Source organism: Ricinus communis, chromosome 5, assembly GCF_019578655.1.
Source record: "Ricinus communis isolate WT05 ecotype wild-type chromosome 5, ASM1957865v1, whole genome shotgun sequence".
In the NCBI taxonomy this organism is placed as follows: Eukaryota; Viridiplantae; Streptophyta; class Magnoliopsida; order Malpighiales; family Euphorbiaceae; genus Ricinus; species Ricinus communis.
The window spans coordinates 29,164,907-29,187,664 of NC_063260.1; the positions used below are offsets into that span (position 1 = coordinate 29,164,907).

General features: G+C 34.9%; 1 protein-coding gene across 3 annotated transcripts in view; it reads left to right on the top strand.

Moving 5' to 3' along the window:
* Nucleotides 1-22,758, top strand: part of LOC8271323 — a 46,562-nt gene that overhangs the window by 12,395 nt on the left and 11,409 nt on the right. For all 3 annotated transcript variants that reach the window (XM_048373824.1, XM_048373825.1, XM_048373826.1), the window contains 32 exons: nt 20-118; nt 919-1,083; nt 1,174-1,248; nt 1,330-1,776; nt 1,862-2,209; nt 2,317-2,448; nt 2,771-2,884; nt 2,962-3,146; nt 3,227-3,335; nt 3,609-3,752; nt 3,870-4,160; nt 5,296-5,943; nt 6,032-6,223; nt 7,943-8,046; nt 9,570-9,859; nt 9,960-10,044; nt 10,136-10,468; nt 10,880-11,239; nt 11,327-11,816; nt 12,921-13,084; nt 13,880-14,042; nt 14,149-14,418; nt 14,582-14,776; nt 15,971-16,013; nt 16,328-16,452; nt 16,553-17,026; nt 17,891-18,661; nt 18,781-18,854; nt 18,956-19,307; nt 19,427-19,525; nt 19,599-19,751; nt 22,562-22,743. In XM_048373824.1, the coding sequence (XP_048229781.1) occupies nt 20-118; nt 919-1,083; nt 1,174-1,248; nt 1,330-1,776; nt 1,862-2,209; nt 2,317-2,448; nt 2,771-2,884; nt 2,962-3,146; nt 3,227-3,335; nt 3,609-3,752; nt 3,870-4,160; nt 5,296-5,943; nt 6,032-6,223; nt 7,943-8,046; nt 9,570-9,859; nt 9,960-10,044; nt 10,136-10,468; nt 10,880-11,239; nt 11,327-11,816; nt 12,921-13,084; nt 13,880-14,042; nt 14,149-14,418; nt 14,582-14,776; nt 15,971-16,013; nt 16,328-16,452; nt 16,553-17,026; nt 17,891-18,661; nt 18,781-18,854; nt 18,956-19,307; nt 19,427-19,525; nt 19,599-19,751; nt 22,562-22,743 (7,676 nt within the window). The remainder of the gene's footprint in view (nt 1-19; nt 119-918; nt 1,084-1,173; nt 1,249-1,329; nt 1,777-1,861; nt 2,210-2,316; nt 2,449-2,770; nt 2,885-2,961; nt 3,147-3,226; nt 3,336-3,608; nt 3,753-3,869; nt 4,161-5,295; nt 5,944-6,031; nt 6,224-7,942; nt 8,047-9,569; nt 9,860-9,959; nt 10,045-10,135; nt 10,469-10,879; nt 11,240-11,326; nt 11,817-12,920; nt 13,085-13,879; nt 14,043-14,148; nt 14,419-14,581; nt 14,777-15,970; nt 16,014-16,327; nt 16,453-16,552; nt 17,027-17,890; nt 18,662-18,780; nt 18,855-18,955; nt 19,308-19,426; nt 19,526-19,598; nt 19,752-22,561; nt 22,744-22,758) is intronic.

The window sequence follows — 22,758 nt, forward strand, 5'->3', positions numbered from 1 at the left end:
ATTATTGTTTCGCTCGTAGGTTGTAGAAGATGTGAATGCATTAATACTACGATGTGATTCAGATGATTTGCTGAAAAATTGGCAAAGCCGCTTGCAAGGGGCCATATATCGTGCTTCAGTAAGTTATCCATTTTACTCAATCTATCATACTTGATCTTTTATTCGACACCATCCATATACTTGTAAAACAATTGTGCAATATTTGACTACTATTAAGCAATATAGTGGTAAAAGATTGAGAAAGATCTAATCTCTTCTAATATCAGTTTGCAGTTTCCCCTATATTTTTAATGTATCTTTTCTAGTGGCTGTATCATGTAAAATATGCCAAAAGCTTGAAGTTTTTTTTTTTGTTTGACAATTTGTTTCTTAAAATTTATTTTTATTCTTTCTAGTGGCTGCAGCATGTAACCTATGTTAAGAACTAGAATAGTTGTTTTTATTTTACTCTTGAGGTGATCTGCTCTCAATTGTGGTTGATGTGCTTTATGGTAATTTTTTTTTTCTTTTTGTTATTGTTCCCTCTTCTTGATGCGTGCCTCTTAATTTAGAATGATATCATCAATTTGAATGCTCAAATTAATTTAATAATCTTTTTAACCATAAAAGTAGTTCAATCCATAACTGAATGTCTTCTAAACGATAGCAATTTTAGGTAATTTACGTGAAAAGAGTTGCAAGATACAACTGAAGATGACAATGATGATTGTGTGTCGTTTTGTTTGTTTAATATTTAACTGTTCAATTATACATTTATTCTTAACCATAAACGCTTAAAATTATTTAAATCAAACATGCTCTGAGCAGTGGGGAGCGACAGCAATATATTTGCTTTTGCCCTTTCAAGTTGCCATCCTGTTATTTGTGGAAAAATACTTCAAGGTATAAACACAGATCTTAACCTTGATATCTGCACAGGATTCTGCACCTATTATTAGTCTTTCAGAAACTTCATCAGATGCTGATGACTCTGAAATGGAACTTAATGACAAACTCGAGGCAAGTAATATTTCGACAATGGAGCGTGTGTTTCTTACTGGAGTTCTTGATGAATTAAAGATCTGCTTCAATTACAGTGGTCGGGTAAACTTTGAAACTTCTTGAAAATTGAAAGGTACCATGACATTCCTTGTGAAACTGCTTGAAATCTGATAAATATGCTGCTTTTTCTAGCATGACCTGAGTTTTGTAAAGATGCTTCTTGCTGAAGAAAATCCTTTGTTTGAGTTCCGAGCAATAGGTGGCCAGGTATAATTAGTACTGAATAATCAATATGTTGATGTATATATTTGTGATGAACTCCTAAGAGGTTTACATTTTTGACCTCAGGTTCAATTATCAATTAGAGCAAATGACATGTTCATCGGTACTGTTCTAAAATCTTTGGAGATTGAAGATTTAGTTTGTGCCAGAAACATTTCTCAGCCTTCTTTCCTGGCAAGATCATTCATCCGAATTGAAGATGGGAATTCATCCCTTGATGATACTCAGAGCTCTGACAACAATAATTTAACTCCTAGTGAAGGCGAGGATAAGTTCTACGAGGCATCAGAAAATTTGGTTGACCCTGATCTGGCTTTTCAAAATCCACTTCCATTTGAAACTGCATTATTGAAGCCTCCTAATTTTGGTCGAATTGCTGGTTTACTACCTGGTGACACTGTTCAAAACAAGATGGAGGACATTGAACTAACTAATGATTTGGATAGTTTTGTGAAAGCTCAGATAGTTATCTATGATCACAACTCTTCTCTGTACAGTAACATTGATATGCAGGTGGATACTCTTCCCTGCTAGAGTTTCTGCTATGTCTTCACTTGTGTGGATAATAAACTGACTAATTTTTAAACAAATATTTCAGGTCTCAGTGACACTGGCTACATTGTCATTTTACTGCCGCAGACCCACAATTCTTGCCATCATGAAATTTGTGAATACTATCAATTTGGATGATGGAAATAGTGGATCTCTCAGTGATAGTAATTCAGCAACAGTTGTTAAACATGGCAATTGTACAGAAAACGTGGTTGGTGGTCAATATCTGACAACGAGTGAGGAGTCTGTTGTTAAGGGTTTGCTGGGGAAGGGAAAATCCAGAATTATATTCAATCTGATATTGAATATGGCTCGTGCTCAGATTTTGTTAATGAATGAAAATGAAACGAAGCTAGCTTCATTATCCCAGGATAATTTACTTACAGATATCAAGGTTTGCTTCATTTTTCCTCACCCCCTTGCAGTCTCCATGCTCCGCTTTTGTTATAATCACCATCTGTTTATGATTTTCTTAAAAATAGATTCTCTTTTTGTGATAAGGTCTTTCCAAGCTCTTTTAGTATAAAGGCAGCTCTTGGGAATCTCAGAATAAGTGATGAAAGTCTTCCTGTTAACCATGCATATTTTTGGATCTGTGATATGAGAGATCCTGGGGGCAGCTCATTTGTCGAGGTATTTACTGTTTTTTCCTCCCCTTTTTTTCCCCTTTAAAAGGTTTCCTTCTCTCAAGCAAAAAAAATTTATCATTCAGTTTTTGTTAGATAACTAGTTTCTTTAGTTTAGAAAATGATGTAATTGTTGGAAGTAGGGTTCTTTCAGATTAACATTGACGAGCTTTTGCTTCTTATCTTTGACATTTCTCTGTGGTTTTCCATTTTCCTGTATTTTTGCAGCTGCTTCTTAATATTTTCCAATCTGTTCTATTTTCTAAAGTGTCTTCATAATTATATTTTTAAGTTGGGTGTTTTACAAATTTCAACTTAAAATTATGCAGCTGGTTTTTACTTCATTCAGTGTTGACGATGAAGACTATGAGGGTTATGAATATAGCCTTTTTGGGCAGCTTTCAGAAGTCCGGATTGTCTATTTGAACCGTTTTGTGCAGGAGGTAAGTTAACTTGAAGTGTTTAAAACATTTTTTCTTATTATATCATTTCTCAAGTGATTTCCATAGTTGATATGCAGGTTGTTAGTTACTTTATGGGTCTTGCTCCCAATAACTCAAAGGGTGTAGTTAAGTTGAAAGATCAAATTACAAATTCTGAGAAGTCATTTACTACCAGTGAGATTGAGGGATCTCCTGCTCTGAAGTTGAATCTTTCACTCAGGAAGCCAATAATTTTGATGCCTAGGAGAACCGACAGTCCCGAGTAAGTTTACATAGAGGCTTAAAAAAGTAATGCTTTACTCACAGTACTGACATATATAATTGAACTCTTTTTTCAAACAGTTACTTGAAACTTGATGTGGTTCACATAACCGTACAGAATACCTTTCATTGGTTTTGTGGTGGTAAAAATGAGGTGAATGCTGTCCACTTGGAAACATTAACGATTCAGGTGAGAATTATAGCAGGACAACTGGATAAGCTTTGCTATGTGGTCATTTCTAATTAGTGGATCCAAAAAAGTTTATATAGGGAGCTTGACCCATTTTCTTTTTTGTGCTCCTAATATATAATAGGAAGCTCTTCTTCTAATCATCAAAAGCTTGTTTTACCCATGTGCATTTAGTTTCTTGTGATACAAGTCATAGATTGCTGTCAATTCACAGTCAGCAACAGTATTTTATCCTATGGACCTGCATATTAATTTATTTCCTGGGCGTTCTAGGTTGAGGACATCAATTTGAATGTTGGTTCTGGAACAGAATTGGGTGAAAGCATAATTAAAGATGTTAAGGGGGTTTCTATTGGCATTCAAAGGTCACTCCGAGACTTGTTGCATCAAGTACCAAGTATAGAAGCTTCAATTAAGGTTTACAATGTTTAATAAATTTATCTTTCCCATTTTCTTCTTTATCCTTTAGTCATTTATTTGAAATTTATGAGAAGACATAATTGCTTACTTGAGTCTGACTTCGTGCTTCTTCAGATAGAAGAATTAAGAGCGGCTCTGTCGAATAGGGAGTACCAGATTGTTACTGAATGCACACTATCTAATATGTCTGAGACTCCACATGCTGTTCCCCCAGTGAATCATGATTCTGAGGCATCTTCTGCTGATATGATAGAACCTGTTGATTCTCAGGATGCAGTTTCTGTTGAATCTGAGGCCGAGAATGGGGAGTCATGGATTTTAATGAAAGTTTCTGTTCTTATTAGTCTAGTTGAGTTGAGCCTACATACTGGATTAGCCAGAGATGCATCTCTGGCCACATTACAGGTAGCATTTCAGTTATTCACAATAGTTAGTCTGTCTAGTATTATCAAATCTTTGATATGATAATGTTTTGGCATAATTAAGTTCAGCCACTATAACCTTTTTGTTCTCTTTATTTTTCATGCGTGTGTATCCATTGTCTTGATCCTTATTTTCTAAAAAGTATCAGGATGAGTCTTTTCCATCCGCCCAGTCACTCTCTCTATCATTCATTTCAATTCTGTTCTTTCTCTGTGCTATCTCTTAAGATGGAAGAGTGCAATATGTTATTTGCTTAGTGCCTTTTCTAAAGCTTCTTTTTTGACCTTCTATGATACCTGTATTTCCATTTTATGAGCATGCTACTGTTTAAGTTTTGCCTTTTTCTTCTTTTATAATAAAACCAAGATTTCATTTGGTTGAGTGCCTTGTTTTGTTTTCATCCAGTTTTCTCAATGCATTTGTAAAACGTAAAGCAGATAAATGCGAATCTGCTTTTGTGGTTTCCAGTATTTTCGTTTTTGTTTCTCTTTTCTCACTTTATCACCTCACATCATTCTTGTCCCTTTCAAGTTCCCTTTCTATTGTATCATCTTGGGTCTCAATAATAACCAATAAATGGCAGCTTATTATATACAGGAAGTTACCTCCCATTTTGCAGTCTACAGCCCACTAGTCCTTCAAGCAGCCAAAAGTAAAATTTTATTCTCATACTGTTGCAGGTTTCCCTGTTAGTGGCCTTTGAAGCTTCAATCTCAATGACCTTTGTTAATCGTTTGTTCATATTCCTCTATACCTGCAGTCCTATGGCATTAAACTTTCTATCACGTATTAGCTTAATTCCTATCTTCTGCATCCTTCATGCCTCACCTCCTTAAATATTCTTGGAGGGATGAAAGTGGGAGGAAGAACTGTTGAATCTCATTGGTTAAGACTTCTATTTGGACTGCTCATGAAGTGTTCTCTGTTTGAACCATTCTCATGTCGTTCTGTAAGGTTTTTTTTTAATAAAATAATTTATATATTTCTTTTAACATCAGTTCCAAAATGTGTTTATGTCATGATCAAGTTTCATGTTTTTTTCGTTTTCCAAAAAAAGAAATTGTTTTGTTGTACTTTTGAACTTTTTGCTTAAATATTTTATCATGTTGTCATACAGATTGCTGGTGCATGGCTTCTGTACAAGTCTAATAACCTTGGGGACGGTTTTCTCTCAGCAACACTTAAGGGCTTCACTGTGATTGATGATCGGGAGGGAACAGAAGAGGAATTTAGATTGGCAATAGGGAAGCCTGAGAATATTGGTTATGGCCCCCTTCCCTCCCTAACTGATTATGAAAACCCGCATTTATTTAATGAACATTTAAAAAATGATAGCAAGATCGAACCAACTCCTACAATGCTTATACTGGATGCTAAATTTGGTGAACACTCAACTTTTATTTCTCTCTGTGCTCAACGGCCGCAACTACTTGTTGCACTTGATTTTCTTCTGCCTGTTGTTGAGTTTTTTGTTCCTACTCTGGGTAGTACAATGTCAAATGAAGAAGATAACCCCATACATGTGGTTGATGCAATTACTTTGGATAACTCAATCCATAGGCAAACCTCTGCTGAAATCTCACTCTCTCCACTGAGACCATTAATTGTTGACAGTGAGAGATTTAACCATTTCATTTATGATGGCCAAGGTGGAATATTACATTTAAAAGACAGACAGGGACATAATCTCTTTGCACCCAGCAAGGAAGCTATTATATATGTGGGAAGTGGGAAAAAATTGCAATTCAAAAATGTTATCATCAAGGTATTACCTTCTTTTTTCGTACTTCTATTTAGTAGGACCTTAGAAAATTTATCCAGTACAAATATTGATCAAAATTTTTTTGATGTAGAATGGGAAATTGTTGGATTCTTGTATTTCATTGGGAAGCAATAGTAGCTACCTTGCTTCAAGGATTGATCAGGTCCATCTGGAGGAAGATGACGAACTCTCATATTTGGATTCCTCTGGAGAAAGAAAAAGTGATGTACATACTGAAAATACTGCAGTTGACAGATCCACAGAATTCATCATTGAGTTTCAGGTCAAGAATTACTTCTATTTATCAAATAATTTCTGAAGCATCGAGTATGAATCTGTTTGGGCTATGATAATTTGGCATGAAAAAATTATTCTTCGCTTGGATGATTATGGAGATTTCCTCAGAAGTAGATGCCCATTTGATTATGTAGGGTTGCAAATAAGACAAGCCATTTGCTGCTATTTGTAGTCCAACTTAAAAGGCTCACTCTTAATTGTTTATTAAGTTTAACAAGTCAAATCTTGAGCCTGTTTTTTGAATTTTGATGCAAGTGAGGAATAAAAAAACTTGTTTATAGTTTAGCAAGCTTGTCAAATTAGACTTGTCCATTTTTTGGTTTGATCTTTAGTTTCATGTTATTTGTCGATAGTTTTACGAAGGCAAACAGGTAACTTTTAGGCTGTTTAATGTCTTGTCCTTGTTCTTTTATTCTTATTGATTGACATAATATTGTCTAAAGTGGACGATAATGTATAACGATAACATGGGTAGCTTCTACTTCTTGGTCTTTAACTGATATCTTTTTGAAAATTAGCTAAAGGTTAAGCTTTCCCCATGAAAATCTGAATTGGATTCAGTTTATCTTTCTGTACTTGCTACTTTGGCTGGTTATGGTCCAAGAGTAGCTTTTAACTTATTTGGGCCTTTCCACATTTTGTCTCCCTTTAGATTTGTGGTGAAGAAGTGATTTCTTTTGTTTGACATTATGTTACTGTTTGTTGTTCAGATTTTCCTAGGAACTTAGGTAGCTAATTACAGTTCATGAAAAAATATATTTTGATAAGATATGATAGGCTGTAATTTAATTAATGGGATTAGCTTGAGAGTATGGCTTGTGAAGTAAGGTAAAGTATGGTATATAGGTGTAGAAGTTGCTAATTGTACTGGAAGACCACTAACTTGTAGTCTATAAAAACCTGAAATCTATCAATGAGAATTAGTTTTAGTGCATTCCATTTTCTAGAAGTTGGTTCTGTTCTTTGTGTTTTTAAATGGGTGTATGCTCTCTGCTCTTCCATCTCCTACAACACTCTGGGTCTCCTTTGTTTGTGTGATGGCACCAAGAGTTCTTGTAGTGTAGCTACCAATTGGGACATGCTTGTCTGTTTATTTACTATTTCATTTCCTTCTTTTCTTGAGGTTTCTTTTTAATATTTATTGGATTTTTGTCGGAATGTTGTGGAGAGTTGAGAATATCACAGGCTTTCTTTTCTCTGGTGTGAGGAGAATAGTGGGGGGTCATCTTCTCAATCAGGTAAAATGTGATAAATCCAAGTTTAGAGGAAACTTTGCAATTTGATTGTTTTACTGCAGAAATGGTAATGTAATTTTCCTTTAGAAGCAGACTCCCTTTTGTATTTGGTGATTAGAAGTAGGTAGAGATTTTACTAGAAAGGGTGGGAAGCATATTGGGACAATGAAGTTTGGCTAGCATTGGATATTCGGACAATGAAGTTTGGCTAGCATTGGATATTCGGACAATGAAGGCAGTATTGTGTATTGGTCTTGGTGTACATGAATGTGATGTTCTTACTTCATATATTCTTGTCAATATTTTCTTATCTGTACTTTATTTCTTGCTAAACATTTTAGTATAAATTGATGTCAGGCATGTGAAACAGACAATGAAATTCTTAAGGGGAAAAGGAAGTTTAGAATACAAGGAATTGAGAATTTTTCTTTCACTTTGTTGTGAGGCCTAACTGATGTGCTGCTTGGCAGGCTATTGGTCCAGAGCTAACTTTCTATAGTACATGCCAAGATGTGGGAATGTCACCGATCATCTCCAACAAACTCTTACATGCACAGTTGGATGCGTTTGCCAGGTTTGGCTTTTTCTTTTCCTTCTAATTCTGATTTTCCATGTATAATTCATTTATCTGCTCGCTGATTGTTGTTTCTTTATGCTGTTACTAAACGATGTACTGAAGCCACACAAAATCAATGAGCTAGCACATTGTGTCAACATATGAGATATGAATTGCATCTTGAACCTGTGATTTTGTCTACTAATATTATAGTATTTACTTTTCCATGGATTTGAGTAGTTCTTGCATGACATTGTCCTTCATGTTATAGTCATAATAATATTTTTTTCTTTTTCATTTCAAATGACCAAAAGAATGCATCCAATGTAATTTATATTCTTGATTCCACTCAGATCCTTACTTTAAATTAGATAAGATTTATTAGAAAGTTTTGGCGGATATTTTGACCTACTAATTTGATCATTTGTGATACAATCTAGAGAACGTCTAGTGCTGTCTATGCTTTCTTTTTTCTTCTGTTTCTTTTTTATGGAAGGCAGGCAGCACTTCACAAAAGCATTATATTTTTCCCTTTTACCCATATTCATTATAGTCTTGGAAACAGATAGTAGAAAAGAGAGAGGACAAGTCCTGGATTTCAGGATTTCTGGAAGGTGCATACTGTACTTTTTCCTCTCTCCTGTGTTTCTTCTTCTCTCTTTTTGTTCCTGCAGCCTAATGATAATATTTTCTACTCACAGTTTATGAAATTGCTTTTGATCAAACAACTCTCTATCTCTCTCTTCGTTTCTTCTCAATCCCTCCTTGCAGAACTATAAGACTACCAATGGTTAACTTGAATGAATGCCGACAGCTTTTCTGCTAACTGATTTCTATGTTCCTCTCTTTAATTTTCTAAAGAAAGTCAAACTCATCACCTGAAAAACCTGAAAAAAGTTTTGCCCTTCTTGAAATATTTAGGAGAAACTTGGATAAGTTTCTGATTCATTACCTCTTCTTAGATTTATTGATTTATCTTTTGTTAATGGTTTAGTGTCACAGATGTGCCTATTTATCTTGAAAAGAGTTGAATCAAAGCAAACATGTTGTTTGACCCTATTTCTAGTCATCTCCTGAACAAAATTTTAGTACCATTTCTATTAACATTTTATTTTCTTCATATATATATATATATATATATATATATATATATATATATATATATATATATATATATATATTGTATCTTTTAATTTCTAATATTTTATTTTTGGTACGGGTGAGCCTATTTCCACATTCCTTACATAAGAGGTATTTTCATGAAGAAAAGTAGTAGCCCTTGCAATTTAAGTTGTGGAAATAGCATTTTCCTTTAGTAATGGCATAATTAGTGTATCTATTTTTGAGTACAGATGTTTTTGTCAGATGATCGGTTGGTCAAGAAAAAAAATTGTTGTTTGGTTCTGCCTTAATCGTCGTCCAACCTTTGAGAAGTGCATTTGATATGAAAAATTGACCAATATGATTTCAAGTATGAAGATGCCATTCTAGAAGTACAGAAAAATGTAAGTGATATTATGATGTGCTTATTGTTCTTTCAGGCTTGTTTTGAAGGGCGATACTATGGAAATGACTGCAAATGCACTTGGTTTAATGATGGAGAGTAATGGAATCAGGATTTTGGAGCCTTTTGACACCTCCGTGACCTTTTCAAATGCTTCTGGGAAGACTAACATTCATTTATCTGTTTCAAATATATTTATGAATTTTACATTCAGCATCTTGAGACTGTTTATAGCCATTGAAGAAGACATTTTGGCTTTTCTGAGGATGACCTCAAAGCAGATAACAGTTGCCTGTTCTGAGTTTGACAAAGTTGGAATAATAAGAAGTATGTGATATGTTCAGTTTTCCTGTCTTGTACATCACTAAAAGAAGAGCATGTGTTGTCTTTAGAAGTTGATTTATTGCCTCTTTTTTGTGTTTTGTAGATCCATGCAATGACCAAATATATGCATTTTGGAGACCTCGTGCACCACCTGGCTTTGCGGTTCTTGGTGACTATCTGACTCCACTGTAAGTAAAAGTTTTTACAATCCTCAATTTATGGTCTAATTTTTTTCATTGTTTTACTTTGGCTATCCTGTAATTATTTTTCACATTACAGGGACAAGCCACCTACAAAAGGAGTTCTTGCTGTGAATATGAACTTTGCAAGAATCAAGAGACCTATGTCCTTCAAACGAATTTGGCCCCCATTAGATTCTGAGGAAATGTCTGATCAAGCTGTAACCAGCTCTAGCTTTCTACAAAATGGCCCCAAATTGGATGTTAGCTGTTCCCTTTGGTTTCCTGAAGCACCCAAAGGCTATGTTGCATTGGGCTGTGTGGTGTCCACAGGAAGAACACAGCCACATCTGTCCTCTGCCTTTTGCATCCTAGCCTCTCTAGTTTCTCCTTGTCCCTTGAGGGATTGTATCACCATAATCTCTACTAATCAGTAAGTTGCAGATTAAGCACTATGAACTGTGCCTGTGAACATTACTCGTGGACTATAATCTATTAACATTAATCTGAAAGGAAGTTCTAGACGTTAGTATGAAAGAATTTGTGTTTCACACTTAAAATCTTTAGGCATTACAGCCAAGGTTCCATAGGCATAACTTGTAGGGTAGAACTGCATCAACAACTCATGAGAAAACGGTAAAGTGTTGACCTAAAGAATATTAAACAAGATTACAAAGGCTAGTTGAGCTCCCTACTAAGCTTCTCATAATCAGAAATGTCCAAATAGATGCTTGATCAGAGCTAAGTCTGTCATGCCATTAGTAAATATGCAGCCGTTGTGCTCCATCTGCTGTTTCTTTTGATTGGATTACGTGTTGAATTCTCTTTTGTTTCTAAATTTCAGTTATCCGTCGACTTTGGCCTTCTGGCGTGTGGAAAACTCTTTTGGTACTTTCTTGCCAGCAGACCCAAAAACTCTTAGCTTAATAGGTGGAGCTTATGAATTGCGCCATATAAAATATGGGCTTCCAGAATTTTCTTCCAGGACATCTGAAATTTCAGATTTACAAACTTTATCTGGTGATGTGGATGAACTGCAATCAAAAAACTCAACTTCTCTAAACTCTGGTCGGCATTTTGAAGCTGTCGCTAGTTTTCAGTTGATATGGTGGAATCGGGCTTCAAGCTCAAGGAAGAAACTATCCATATGGCGTCCAGTAGTCGCTCATGGCATGGTGTATTTTGGTGATATTGCTGTTAAAGGGTATGAAATTTTGACCAAGTATCTTATACATCTGTTTCCCTATTTGGAATAAATAATTTCAGCTTTTGTTTGTTTCTTGAAAATTAGGTATGAGCCTCCTAATACATGTATTGTCCTTCATGATACTGGAGATCAAGATCTCTTCAAAGCGCCTTTGGATTATCAACTTGTTGGGCAGATTAAGAAACAAAGGGGAATGGATAGCATTTCTTTCTGGATGCCACAAGCCCCCCCGGGCTTTGTTTCATTGGGCTGCGTTGCATGTAAGGGATCTCCAAAACTATATGATTTCAGCAAATTAAGATGCATGCGCAGTGACATGGTTGCTGGGGATCAGTTCTTAGAGGAAAGTGTATGGGATACATCTGAGGCCAAGTCTACGAGGGAACAATTTAGCATATGGACAGCTGGCAACGAATTAGGGACATTTATTGTTCGCAGTGGTTTTAAAAGACCTCCAAGAAGATTTGCTCTAAACTTAGCAGATCCTAGCTTACCTAGTGGTTCAGATGATACTGTCATTGATGCGGAGATTGGAACCTTTTCCACAGCCATTTTTGACGATTATGGTGGCTTGGTAAGGACTTTGTATTTTTCTTTTAGTTTTGTTTAAGACTATTTTTAGATATGTACAAATACCTGTTGTACTTTGAATGTTAGTCTAAGTAGTGGACTGAACTCGATTTTCAGGTCCAAGACTCCCCATGACTTGGTACTCATGTTAGTTGAATATAGAGGAGCCTGATTTGGAATTATTTCCAGCTCTCAATCAAAATATGTGCATCATTTTGGTCCTGAAATTTTTTTTATTAACTAATGAAGCTATATATAGTTGGCACCTCTGAATTTCCTTTAAGCAGGGAAAGATTTCATAGAAAATGATTTATTTGTGCTTTTCATCCTTTATAATAATTGAAGGAAAAGTTCAATAAGTTTGAATTATTTTGGAAGGTGTGGCTTAGGTTAAGATTAATTTGGTTGCTCGTGCATTTCTGTGTTGGCTGAACATCCTTTTTTTTTTTTAAATTTCTGCGTAATACATTTTTTTCTTCTGATAACAAAGAGTTCCAGCAAATTTAAAAGCAAACAAAAAGGTTCATCCAAGAATTTGCATAAAGTAAAAGGACAATTCCATTTTTAAGCTCTTAGGGATTTCATACTGTTGGCGGAGAAAGATAAGGTAGTTGCTCATACATGGAATGTTCCCTTATTGGACATCATGACGCTCACTGAGCATATGGTTCAGATTCCCTACCACTTATTGTGAGAGTAGCAGTGTAATGTATGGATAATTAGGAATTCAATAATTTAATTATTTTAGCTATCTTTTCAGACTTCATTTCCTCTGTAAACACTGAATAACTGACTGAAATACTTATTGTTGACTATATACAATGAGGTCTCTTTGGTATGTTCAATTCTAGTTACTAATGCAAAGACCTGTAAGAGCATCTTCTTCTCAGGTTTAGAACCTAATGATATCTGTTTTGACTTGAAAATCATGATTATTTAATCATTCTGATTTTGTCAGGATGTTTAAGTTGTTTATATATACATGTAATATGGCACCTTAAATGCCTTGATAACTCATTTGAGGTGGTAAATGTGAAAAAAGTTTAGAAACCAGGTAACCACATGTATGCAGTTGTTAATAAATTTATTAATTTCCTTAAATTTGCAGATGGTTCCATTGTTCAACATATCTCTAAGTGGAATAGGGTTCAATTTGCATGGAAGAACTGGTTACTTAAACTCTACTGTCAGCTTCTCATTGGCTGCAAGATCATATAATGATAAGTATGAATCATGGGAGCCACTTGTTGAGCCAGTCGATGGATTTGTAAGGTATGATGTTCTTTTAGCTTCAGATATCTCTGGATGTTTTTTTTTTCTTTTCTTTTTTTTCATGAAGAACGGGTTATGTATATTGGAGATCCCTAGGCCTTGTCTTGCTAGTGCAAAGGGATGATACTTTGCTTAAAGAATTGCAAACCACACTGCACATCTGGACATGAAAAGGAAAAAGCAAAAAGAAAAAGGAAAAGGAAAAAACCGCATATAAGCTTTGTGCACCTGAGATACTCACATCAGTGAACATGTAAGTGGGTTAGGAAACTAACTTGAAAAAGGCCAATTGGCTTTTGCTAAGGCCATGTTGTCCTGTTACTTTATCTTTTCCATGTGGGATTCTTTTCCCACATTCAACATTCTCCAACACCATTAGAAGCCCTTTAAATTATTACTTTCTTGCTATTTAGCAGTTAACTGAGACCGGTATTTTATTGAATCCTCCTACTTGTTCATTAGATTTTATCAAGTAAATTTTTCTTTTTGGTGACAGAATAGAATTTCTGCCAACAGAGCATAAATGAACTTTGTGTTTGCAAAAGTTGATATTCCAAGTTTAGAATGAGACGCCTTGGAAGTAAGATGAGTATAAAAGACTTGTGAGAAACAGGAATTATTAAGAGTCCAAACTTCCAATTTGCTCTAGAATAATGATAAGAACTTTTCCTTACTATGCAGTCTTCATAAAGTGAATTTATCATTGCAGAAAAGGATTGAGATATCCTTGGATGTTATGTATGAGATGTATTTTGGGATATAAGTAGTTTGTTATTGCTTTAACATCATTTGCAGATACCAATATGATCTTAACGCACCAGGGGCAGCTTCACAGCTACGACTGACCTCAACAAGGGAGTTGAACTTAAATGTTACTGTATCTAACGCTAATATGATTATTCAAGCTTATGCAAGCTGGAATAATCTTAGTCATGTGCATGAATATTACAAAAATAGAGTAAGCTTCTGCTCTTCCATTTCTCACTACAATGCTATTCCTTATACAGTTATGCATTTTTTGGTTTACAACTCCATGTTAGCTAACAATCTCTATGATCAAATAGGACGAGTTTCCTTCAATTTACGGTGCAAGATCTGTGATTGATGTGCATCAGAAGAGAAATTATTTTATTGTCCCACAAAATAAGCTTGGTCAGGACATTTTTATTCGGGCAACTGAAATGTTGGGCCGGTCAAATATAATAAGGATGCCCTCTGGGGATATATTGCCTTTGAAAGTTCCTGTTTCAAAAAATATGTTGGAGTCTCACTTGAAAGGAAAACTTTGTGCTAAAGTTAGAAAAATGGTGACTGTTATCATAGTGGATGCACAGGTATGAACATTTGTGCTTGTGGATCTGAATATCTGTACATCTATATATTTGTAGGTATTTAGTTGTTCTAGATGATTAAAAGATTTTTCTCTTTTATCCCTTTTGTTTTGTGAATGACTTCCTTATTTCAATCATTTGTTTATATTTGTGAATCGTGATGTAGTTCCCAAGAGACGGAGGGTTGACTTCTAATTTCTACACTGTAGCAATCCGTCTAACTCCAAATCAGGTTGTGGGTGGTGAATCACTGTATCATCAACAAAGTGCACGCACAAGTGGAAGCATCTCAAACTCTTCTTCTTCCGAGCTTGAATTGGTCAACTGGAATGAAATATTTTTTTTTAAAGTTGACTGCCCGGTATGGAAGAATATTTCATCTTTTCTCAATGCCAATGTTTTAAGTCTCTCTTTCTATCTAGTTCTACTTTAGAATCTGATGATCTGCTTGAAGGAAACGTTGCGGTACCTTTAGACTCTATTCATCTATTATCCTTGACCATCTTATGGAATTTGAAAAGTGAATCCTGAAATCCACTTCTGACCAGTATTACGAACTTTAATGTCCCCTTTTCCATTCTTGATAGTTATATTTTTATGTTATTTTATGCCTTTTAGAGTTTAGAAGAGATTTAGATCATATTACCACAAGGATGAAGTAAGATCAGCAACTATTATTGCAAAATAATTGAATTTGAGTCCAGAAAATATTAGTTGGCATGTGGCCACTTGTTTTGTCAGTTTGGCAAATCTTGCTCAGCATAATTACTTCAAATGGGAAATAATAATAATAATAATAATAATAATAATAATAATAATAATAATACATAATTCAAATTATTATAATTTTTACAGTTAATGGACCGACCATCATGCTATTTCCATCTTGGTATCTCTTCCTCATTACAAGTACATAAATGTTTCTTTTCTTTTTCAGATTTGGTGTTTATGCGGAATTGTAAGATTCTTCATTCAATTCAATGCCATTATTTTGACAAGCTTATTAGAATAGAGCTATAAAGCATAGTTGGCACTAATTGTATCTTTTAATTTGTGTTCTTATATCATGTTGATCTCTAGAATCCTCCTTATCATTAATGATCAATCATATAGCAGAATCAGCTATTTCATTATATTCTCATTTCTTTTCTTTTTATTCTTCCCTGTATTACTCGCGGGTGCATCTTTTTGTTGTAGTTTTGATAATTTCAAGACATTCATGTGTTGGATATCCAAACGCTTATTGTTGATTTTCACAATAAGTACATATCTCGTTCTATTTGATTCCCATTGTTCGATAATTGAAGGTTTCCTGTATTTGATCTGAATTGGGCATAATATGTGTCAATCCTCCTTTTCATGGACAGACATTTCTGTTTTTGTTAAAAGATCTCAATATGCAAATGGTTTAGTGAAACTTAACAATATTGTTATTATTGTGTTTTCGCTGCATATCTTACTACATAAATGTTTGACAGTTATTTTTTTCCTAATATGACAATTTGTTGCTTTTATGCTTTATGTCTTGTTCTTTCTAATTGTCAAAATTTTGCAGGATAATTACTTGTTGGAACTTATTGTCACTGACATGGGAAAAGGTATTTGTTTGCATTTTGTTGTAGGTACTAGGTAGTGATATATTTCATTCGGCTCATTGCTTGGGAAAACTCTTGAGATACCAACACAGGGGTCTGAGTTTTAGTTACATTATTTTATGCAAAATGCTGGAGGATAGAATTCTTTTGTAAAATATCCCCATGAATTACTTTTGTTGACACATGTGTATGGCCTTTTCAGCTGGTGTTATATTTATTGGGGTGGGGAAATTACTTGGAGCAATGAAGTGCTTTTACTAAAGATGTTCTAATTACCACAAACTTCTTGATTGTAAATTTCATTCTTGGTTCAACAGGTGGTCCGGTTGGATTTTCTTCAGCTCCTTTGAATCAGATTGCAGTAAAAATCCAAGATAGCTTTACTCAGTCTGATTATCTGAACTATTTGACTTGGATAGACTTAGCCCCTGCAAAATCTAGGGTAATGTATCTTTCTGTCTCAGTAAAATGATACTGGATCTGAATACTTATCACAGCATCATCCAGACACATAATTGTAATCTTAAATATTGCCCATGCAGACTGCGAATCTAGGAGAGGAACATAGTAAGGCATCTGGAAGAATAAGATGTTCTGTATTCTTATCACCTGGATCTGAAGCTGAGGACAGATATGAGTATTTTGTTGGTGACAGAAAACCTGGATTTATTCAGATTAGTCCTGGCATGGAAGGGCCCTGGACTACTGTGAGACTAAATTATGCTGCACCTGCTGCTTGCTGGCGACTGGGCAATGATGTTGTTGCCAGTGAAGTAGGTGTAAAGGATGGAAATAGAAATGTGACAATAAGGTCTCTGGTTTCAGTACGTAACAGTACAGATTTTATACTTGATTTGCACCTTGTATCCAAGGCTTCCAGTGATGCAAGTAAATCTGGAGAATTACACAGTGATGGTAGAACTCAGACGGATGAGTTCTTTGAAACTGAAATCTACAAACCAAATGCTGGTTGGGTTGGCTGCTCAAATCTCTCAGATGCTAGCGGTTGCCATGAGGTGATTGCACTATATAAATTTTTTTTGTGTATTTATACCGACTTCCATAAAGCATGCATGGGTTCCCTCCCAACCCCAAAATGAAATATTGGCTACATGTGTCGGATCACACATGTCTAGGGAAAAAAAACTATATATGACAATGTATTTCAACTAGTAAAAAGAATTTTAGTATTGGAACATTATTTGCTTGTTTTGCTCTAATTTTGTACATAGTTGTTGCGATGCCTGTACAATGGCGTTTCATCATGATTAATAAGCTAACATGCTACTCTAGAAGCTGCTGAAGAGGCCAAGAAAGGACCAAGAGAAACACCTTGTATAACAAGTGATTGAAAGATGAGGCCTGAATTTTTGATATGGACACTTCTTCCATTCAATATATACTCCAAAGCACAATAAAAGAGGCACAGGTCCTTTACATGTCAACATCTTTTATACAACCAAAAATTCTCCGGTTTGATATCTATAGCTTTGGACTAGATCCACTGCTATCTCACTTTACCTTCAATAAATTTCCCTCCTGTATGAAACAAGTCCTGATCATGCGATTGACACAAGCATATCATGGATTAAATTAACTGATTATGCTCAGTTACTTTATTTATTGTCTTCTTTATCCGTCTCTTCTGTCAGCTTATCATAACATATGTTCAACACCTCGACCATTGCCTTTCAAGTGACTTGTGGGTCAAAACTTACAGATGAATGAAATAAAAGAATTTTCATTCATGTGCTTTGGAAGTTCAATTTTTAATAAATACTATGAGATTTTGGACTGATTTTACCAAGTTTATCGTATTTAATATTTAAGTTACTGATATTGATGCACCATTTTTTATCCCTTATCTGTCGATGATTCAGGCTGTTTTTGGAGTGGAGTTGCCTTCAGGCTGGGAATGGATTGATGATTGGCATTTGGATACTTCATCTGTCAATACTTCTGAAGGTTGGGTTCATTCTCCGGATGCTGAAAGGCTGAAGTGGCCCGAGTCATTTGATCCTATGAAGTTTGTGAATCATGCTAGGCAAAGGAGATGGATCAGGAACCGAAAGCAAATTTCCGGGGAAGTAAAGCAAGAAATATCTGTTGGATCAGTTAAACCTGGAGATACTTTACCTCTTCCTTTATCAGGCATAACACAATTTGGAATGTATATCTTGCAATTAAGACCTTCTAGTCATAATACTTCTGATGGACATTCCTGGAGTTCTGTGGTAGAGAGGCCTGGTCAAACTGTGGAAAATGGCAACTCAAAAGGTTCTGGAATATGCATATCGAATCTCACAGAGCGCGAGGAACTTTTATGCTGCACCCAGATAAGTGGTACCTCTTCAAATTGTTCTCACAGAACGTGGTTTTGTGTAAGCATACAAGCTACAGAGATTGCAAAAGACATGCATTCTGATCCTATTCAGGATTGGAGTCTTGTGGTCAAATCCCCATTATCTCTCAGCAATTATCTTCCCCTTGCTGCTGAATACTCTGTTCTTGAAATGCAAGCTACTGGTCATTTTGTTGCATGTGCTAGGGGAATATTTTCTCCAGGAAAGACTCTGAAGATTCATACTGCCGACATAGGAAAGCCTTTGTTCCTTTCTCTGCTACCACAGAGTGGGTGGCTGCCAATACAGGTGAGATCATAAAGATATTATAATAATATTTCGTGGCACTATATGTTGGCATCAGTTTTTAGCGACTTCTAATATATATATATATATATGTATATATATATTTTTTTTTCCAAATACAGGAAGCTGTTCTTATATCTCATCCTAGTGGACTACCATCTAAAACAATAAGCTTAAGAAGTTCAATTTCCGGAAGGTTTTGACATTCAATGTGTTTTTTTATTTTTCTAGTTTTGTCAATTGGTGGAAATGGAGACCGTTTGTAGTCTGATTTGCTCCCAAATAATAAATGTGCAGGATTGTTCAACTCATTCTTGAACAAAATTATGATAATGAACGACCGCTGCTGACAAAGATTATTAGAGTCTATGCCCCTTATTGGTTGTCAGTAGCCAGATGCCCTCCACTTTCATATAGACTTGTAGATCTGGCAAGGAAAAAACATGCTCGGAGGATAGCTCCTTCATTTGAATCCAAAAATAGCAATGAAGTAATTCTTGAGGAAATTACAGAAGAGGAAATATTTGAAGGCTATACAATTGCTTCTGCTTTGAATTTCAATATGTTAGGCCTTTCAGTGTCAATTGCTCAAAGTGGCGTGGACCAGCAATTTGGGCCTGTTACAGATCTTTCTCCCCTTGGTGACATGGTAAGACAGTAATTTTAGCAGATTTAACAAGCCATCATTTTTTAAATTAAGTAGATATTCCTCAAAAAAAAAAAAAAGGTGGATGTCCTTTTTAATCTCCATTTGTTTTTTGGTTTCAGGATGGGTCACTGGATCTCTATGCTCATGATGCTGATGGTAACTGCATAAGGCTATTTGTTTCTGCAAAACCATGTCCCTACCAATCTGTCCCTACTAAGGTACTAATAGGATTTAAAGAACTTTCAACATCATTCAAGATGAAAGGTGCTCAACTCATTGTTCTTTTCTTAGGTAATTTCTGTGCGACCATACATGACTTTTACAAACAGACTCGGTCAAGATATATTTATCAAGTTACACAGTGGTGATGAACCAAAAATTCTTCATGCATATGATTCGAGAACCTCCTTTGTATATCACGAAGGTGAAACTGATAAACTCCAGGTGAGTGTACTGAATGAATCTGCATTCTTTTACCATGTTTATTTTATCACTCTTGCCAGATTCTTACCTCTTTTATGGTCAATTTTTGCCCATTTCATTTTATTTTTTCTGTATTCTTTGACAACCTGATTGGGGTTAACTTGGATTGTTTATGGAAGCTTCATAGGAACCTAGGGTTTGCAAGTTTGCACAACTTAAATTTAATTTGGCTTCGGGATTTAAATATCTAACTATTGATCTACCATTCTGACATTGGAGGGACATGGGCAATACTGCTGCATATCACCGTCTTCTAATATGATATCTTGAAACCATACTGTCCTATTTCATAATTTGTTTTCACTGAAGATCTTGATTTTGAAAGAAAGCATAGCAAAACTCTTAATTCTATATCAGTAGTATCTGGACACATTGAAAAACTCCATAGGCTATGCTCTTCAATTTATCTACAGATATGTGCCCCACTTCTTTGTATATTTGGCCGCAATGTGAACAAAGTGTTAAATCCAACCCTAAGTTTTCTGCACGATATTATTTAATCTCAAGAATAGATTGAAGGGAGAAGAAAATAGTTTTTACCCACTTATAATATAGAAGCAAATAGTTCTCTATTATCAAATTTCTAGCAATTGAAATATGCACAATCCAATCACTCGCCTACTTTTTAGAATTTACACATCTTCAATAGTCTTCCCTTCCTATACAAAAGAAGTGGGCTTTCATGGGCATGATTAAACCTTCAACTAGCTTTCTAGTGAAATAGCTCTTCTCTAACTCATCTTCTCCTTCCAAAAGATTTTCATTAAAATTATTCAAATTAATTTTCCCAACGTTTTGGTCAATTGTCATCAAGTCTTAACCTTTTGCTGCATGCGTATGAACGACTTTTCTTAATATTGAAGATCGCCTTTAGGTCTTAAAAGATGGTCATTTGTAACTAAATTTTTTATAGTAATCATCAACATTGATTCCCTGATTTCAGTGGCGATGTCCTTTTATTTCTTGTTCAATAATAAAATTACTTTTCTTATAAAAAATTGACAAAAGAATCCAAATGGATTGCAAAATATAATTTTTGCACCAACTGCATGTTAAAAATATGTTCAGATCTATTACTTCTTTGAAAACCTTGGTACATTGGCTAATGTTAGAGTAATCCGGTTGGACCTCTGTACTTTAGTAATGCAGGATTCTTTAGTGCTCCCTCTCATGGGCAATTGCAAATTGAAGACCCATGTCACTTGAAATATATGTCCTCCCCATGAAACGCAATTGGATTGAATCAAGTGAAAAAAAAAAAATCAAATTAGGCTAGATATACTCTTAAACCATATTAAAATTGGTTAAGGTGGGAGGTGATTGATGGATTAGATAGAATGTGAACTTCATCAATAATAATTTGGCTTGGATAAAAATTACTAAAATAATTGGAACGAGTTTGGAATTAGCCATTTTGTGTGGTTAGAACTTAGAAGCTTTCAACTTTTTTAAACTTTAGCAATATGGAATTTTCTAACACTCTCCTTCGAAGGCAACTGGAACTTGGACCCAATTGTCACTTAATAATATGTCTCCATTGAAATGCACTAGATCCTAGATCGAATCAACTGGAGAATTAAATTTTGTTGAACCAGCTCTATACCATATTAGAATTAGTGAAGGTGGAAGTTGATTGATAACATAGATAGTATATAGAGCCCATTAATAAAAAATTTGGCATATATAAAAATATAAAATTTAAGTTGATTTAACTCATGTTAATGGTTAGGCCAAGATTAGTTCTGCACTGTTTTCTTGACCTCATGGATCTTATCATGATACTAGAGCATGTAATAGCATACTAAATTGTGTTAGCTGAGGTTCGTGTCTTTATATTGGCCTTTTTGATAGCCCAGTCCTCAAGTGTAGTTGTGCTTGAGAGGAAGTTTTGAAGGATTTGTGGATTGTCCCATGTTGGGTAGATATAAGAATAAAAAAGAGTTTATAACCTAAAAAGCATTTTACCCATTAGTCTAAGTCATGCTGATGGTTAGATTCAAATCAATTTGATTTGTTAGGTCCCATTCATTAAACATAAAGATAGAGAGGATATGCCTTATGGCGCAACTTCAATCACTAAAGGATAGAATATGCTCTAGAAATGGTATTACTCTGGTCCATGTCGATTTGTAGAAGCAAGAAAATGATTGAATTGGAAAATTGGAAAGTCTTACCTCTTAAGAACCTAGGTCTGACTAACTGGTATGATAACAGTTAACTACAAACTGAAATATAATTAAGAGTGATCTAGATATTGCAATTGAAAGTAATACAATGCATACTTTTAGCTGATTAAGTTTGATATTATGGGTTGGCAAATCATTTCTTAATTGCATATTTCTCTAAAAACATTTATATGTTACATTGTATCTTCAAGTCCAATGTTAGTTTGCTTGCTCTGACAAACATCTATTACCAAAAGGAAACAAATGATTCAAAGTAGGAGGAGAAGAATGGTTATTGTGTAGGGACAAAAAATTCAAGGGTAGATATATTGTCAGGAAAATTCATGGCAACTTGAATATACCATATTTTAGACATTCCAACTTATTTAGAAAAGAGAAAGGACCAAACAGAATGCTGCAAATAATTGATGGGATGGGACTCATATCATTTAATTTTCCTCTCCACCAAGAATGCATAATTACCAGATAAGTTCCATGAAAATAATAATTCAATGAACTTGGATAAAATGGTCGTATAACTTAGCTTTTCTTTTTCTTTATTTTTCCCCGCTTGAGTAAAATTTTTAACTTTCTCATTTTTTTTAGGTTCGGCTAGAAGACACAGAATGGTCGTACCCTGTTCAAATTACAAAAGAGGACACCATCTTTCTGGTTTTGAGGAGATTGAATGGTACTCGAAATATTTTGAGGACAGAAATAAGGGGCTATGAGGAAGGATCACGGTTTATAGTTGTGTTTCGCCTTGGATCGACTGATGGTCCTATCAGGTACTTATTTTGCAT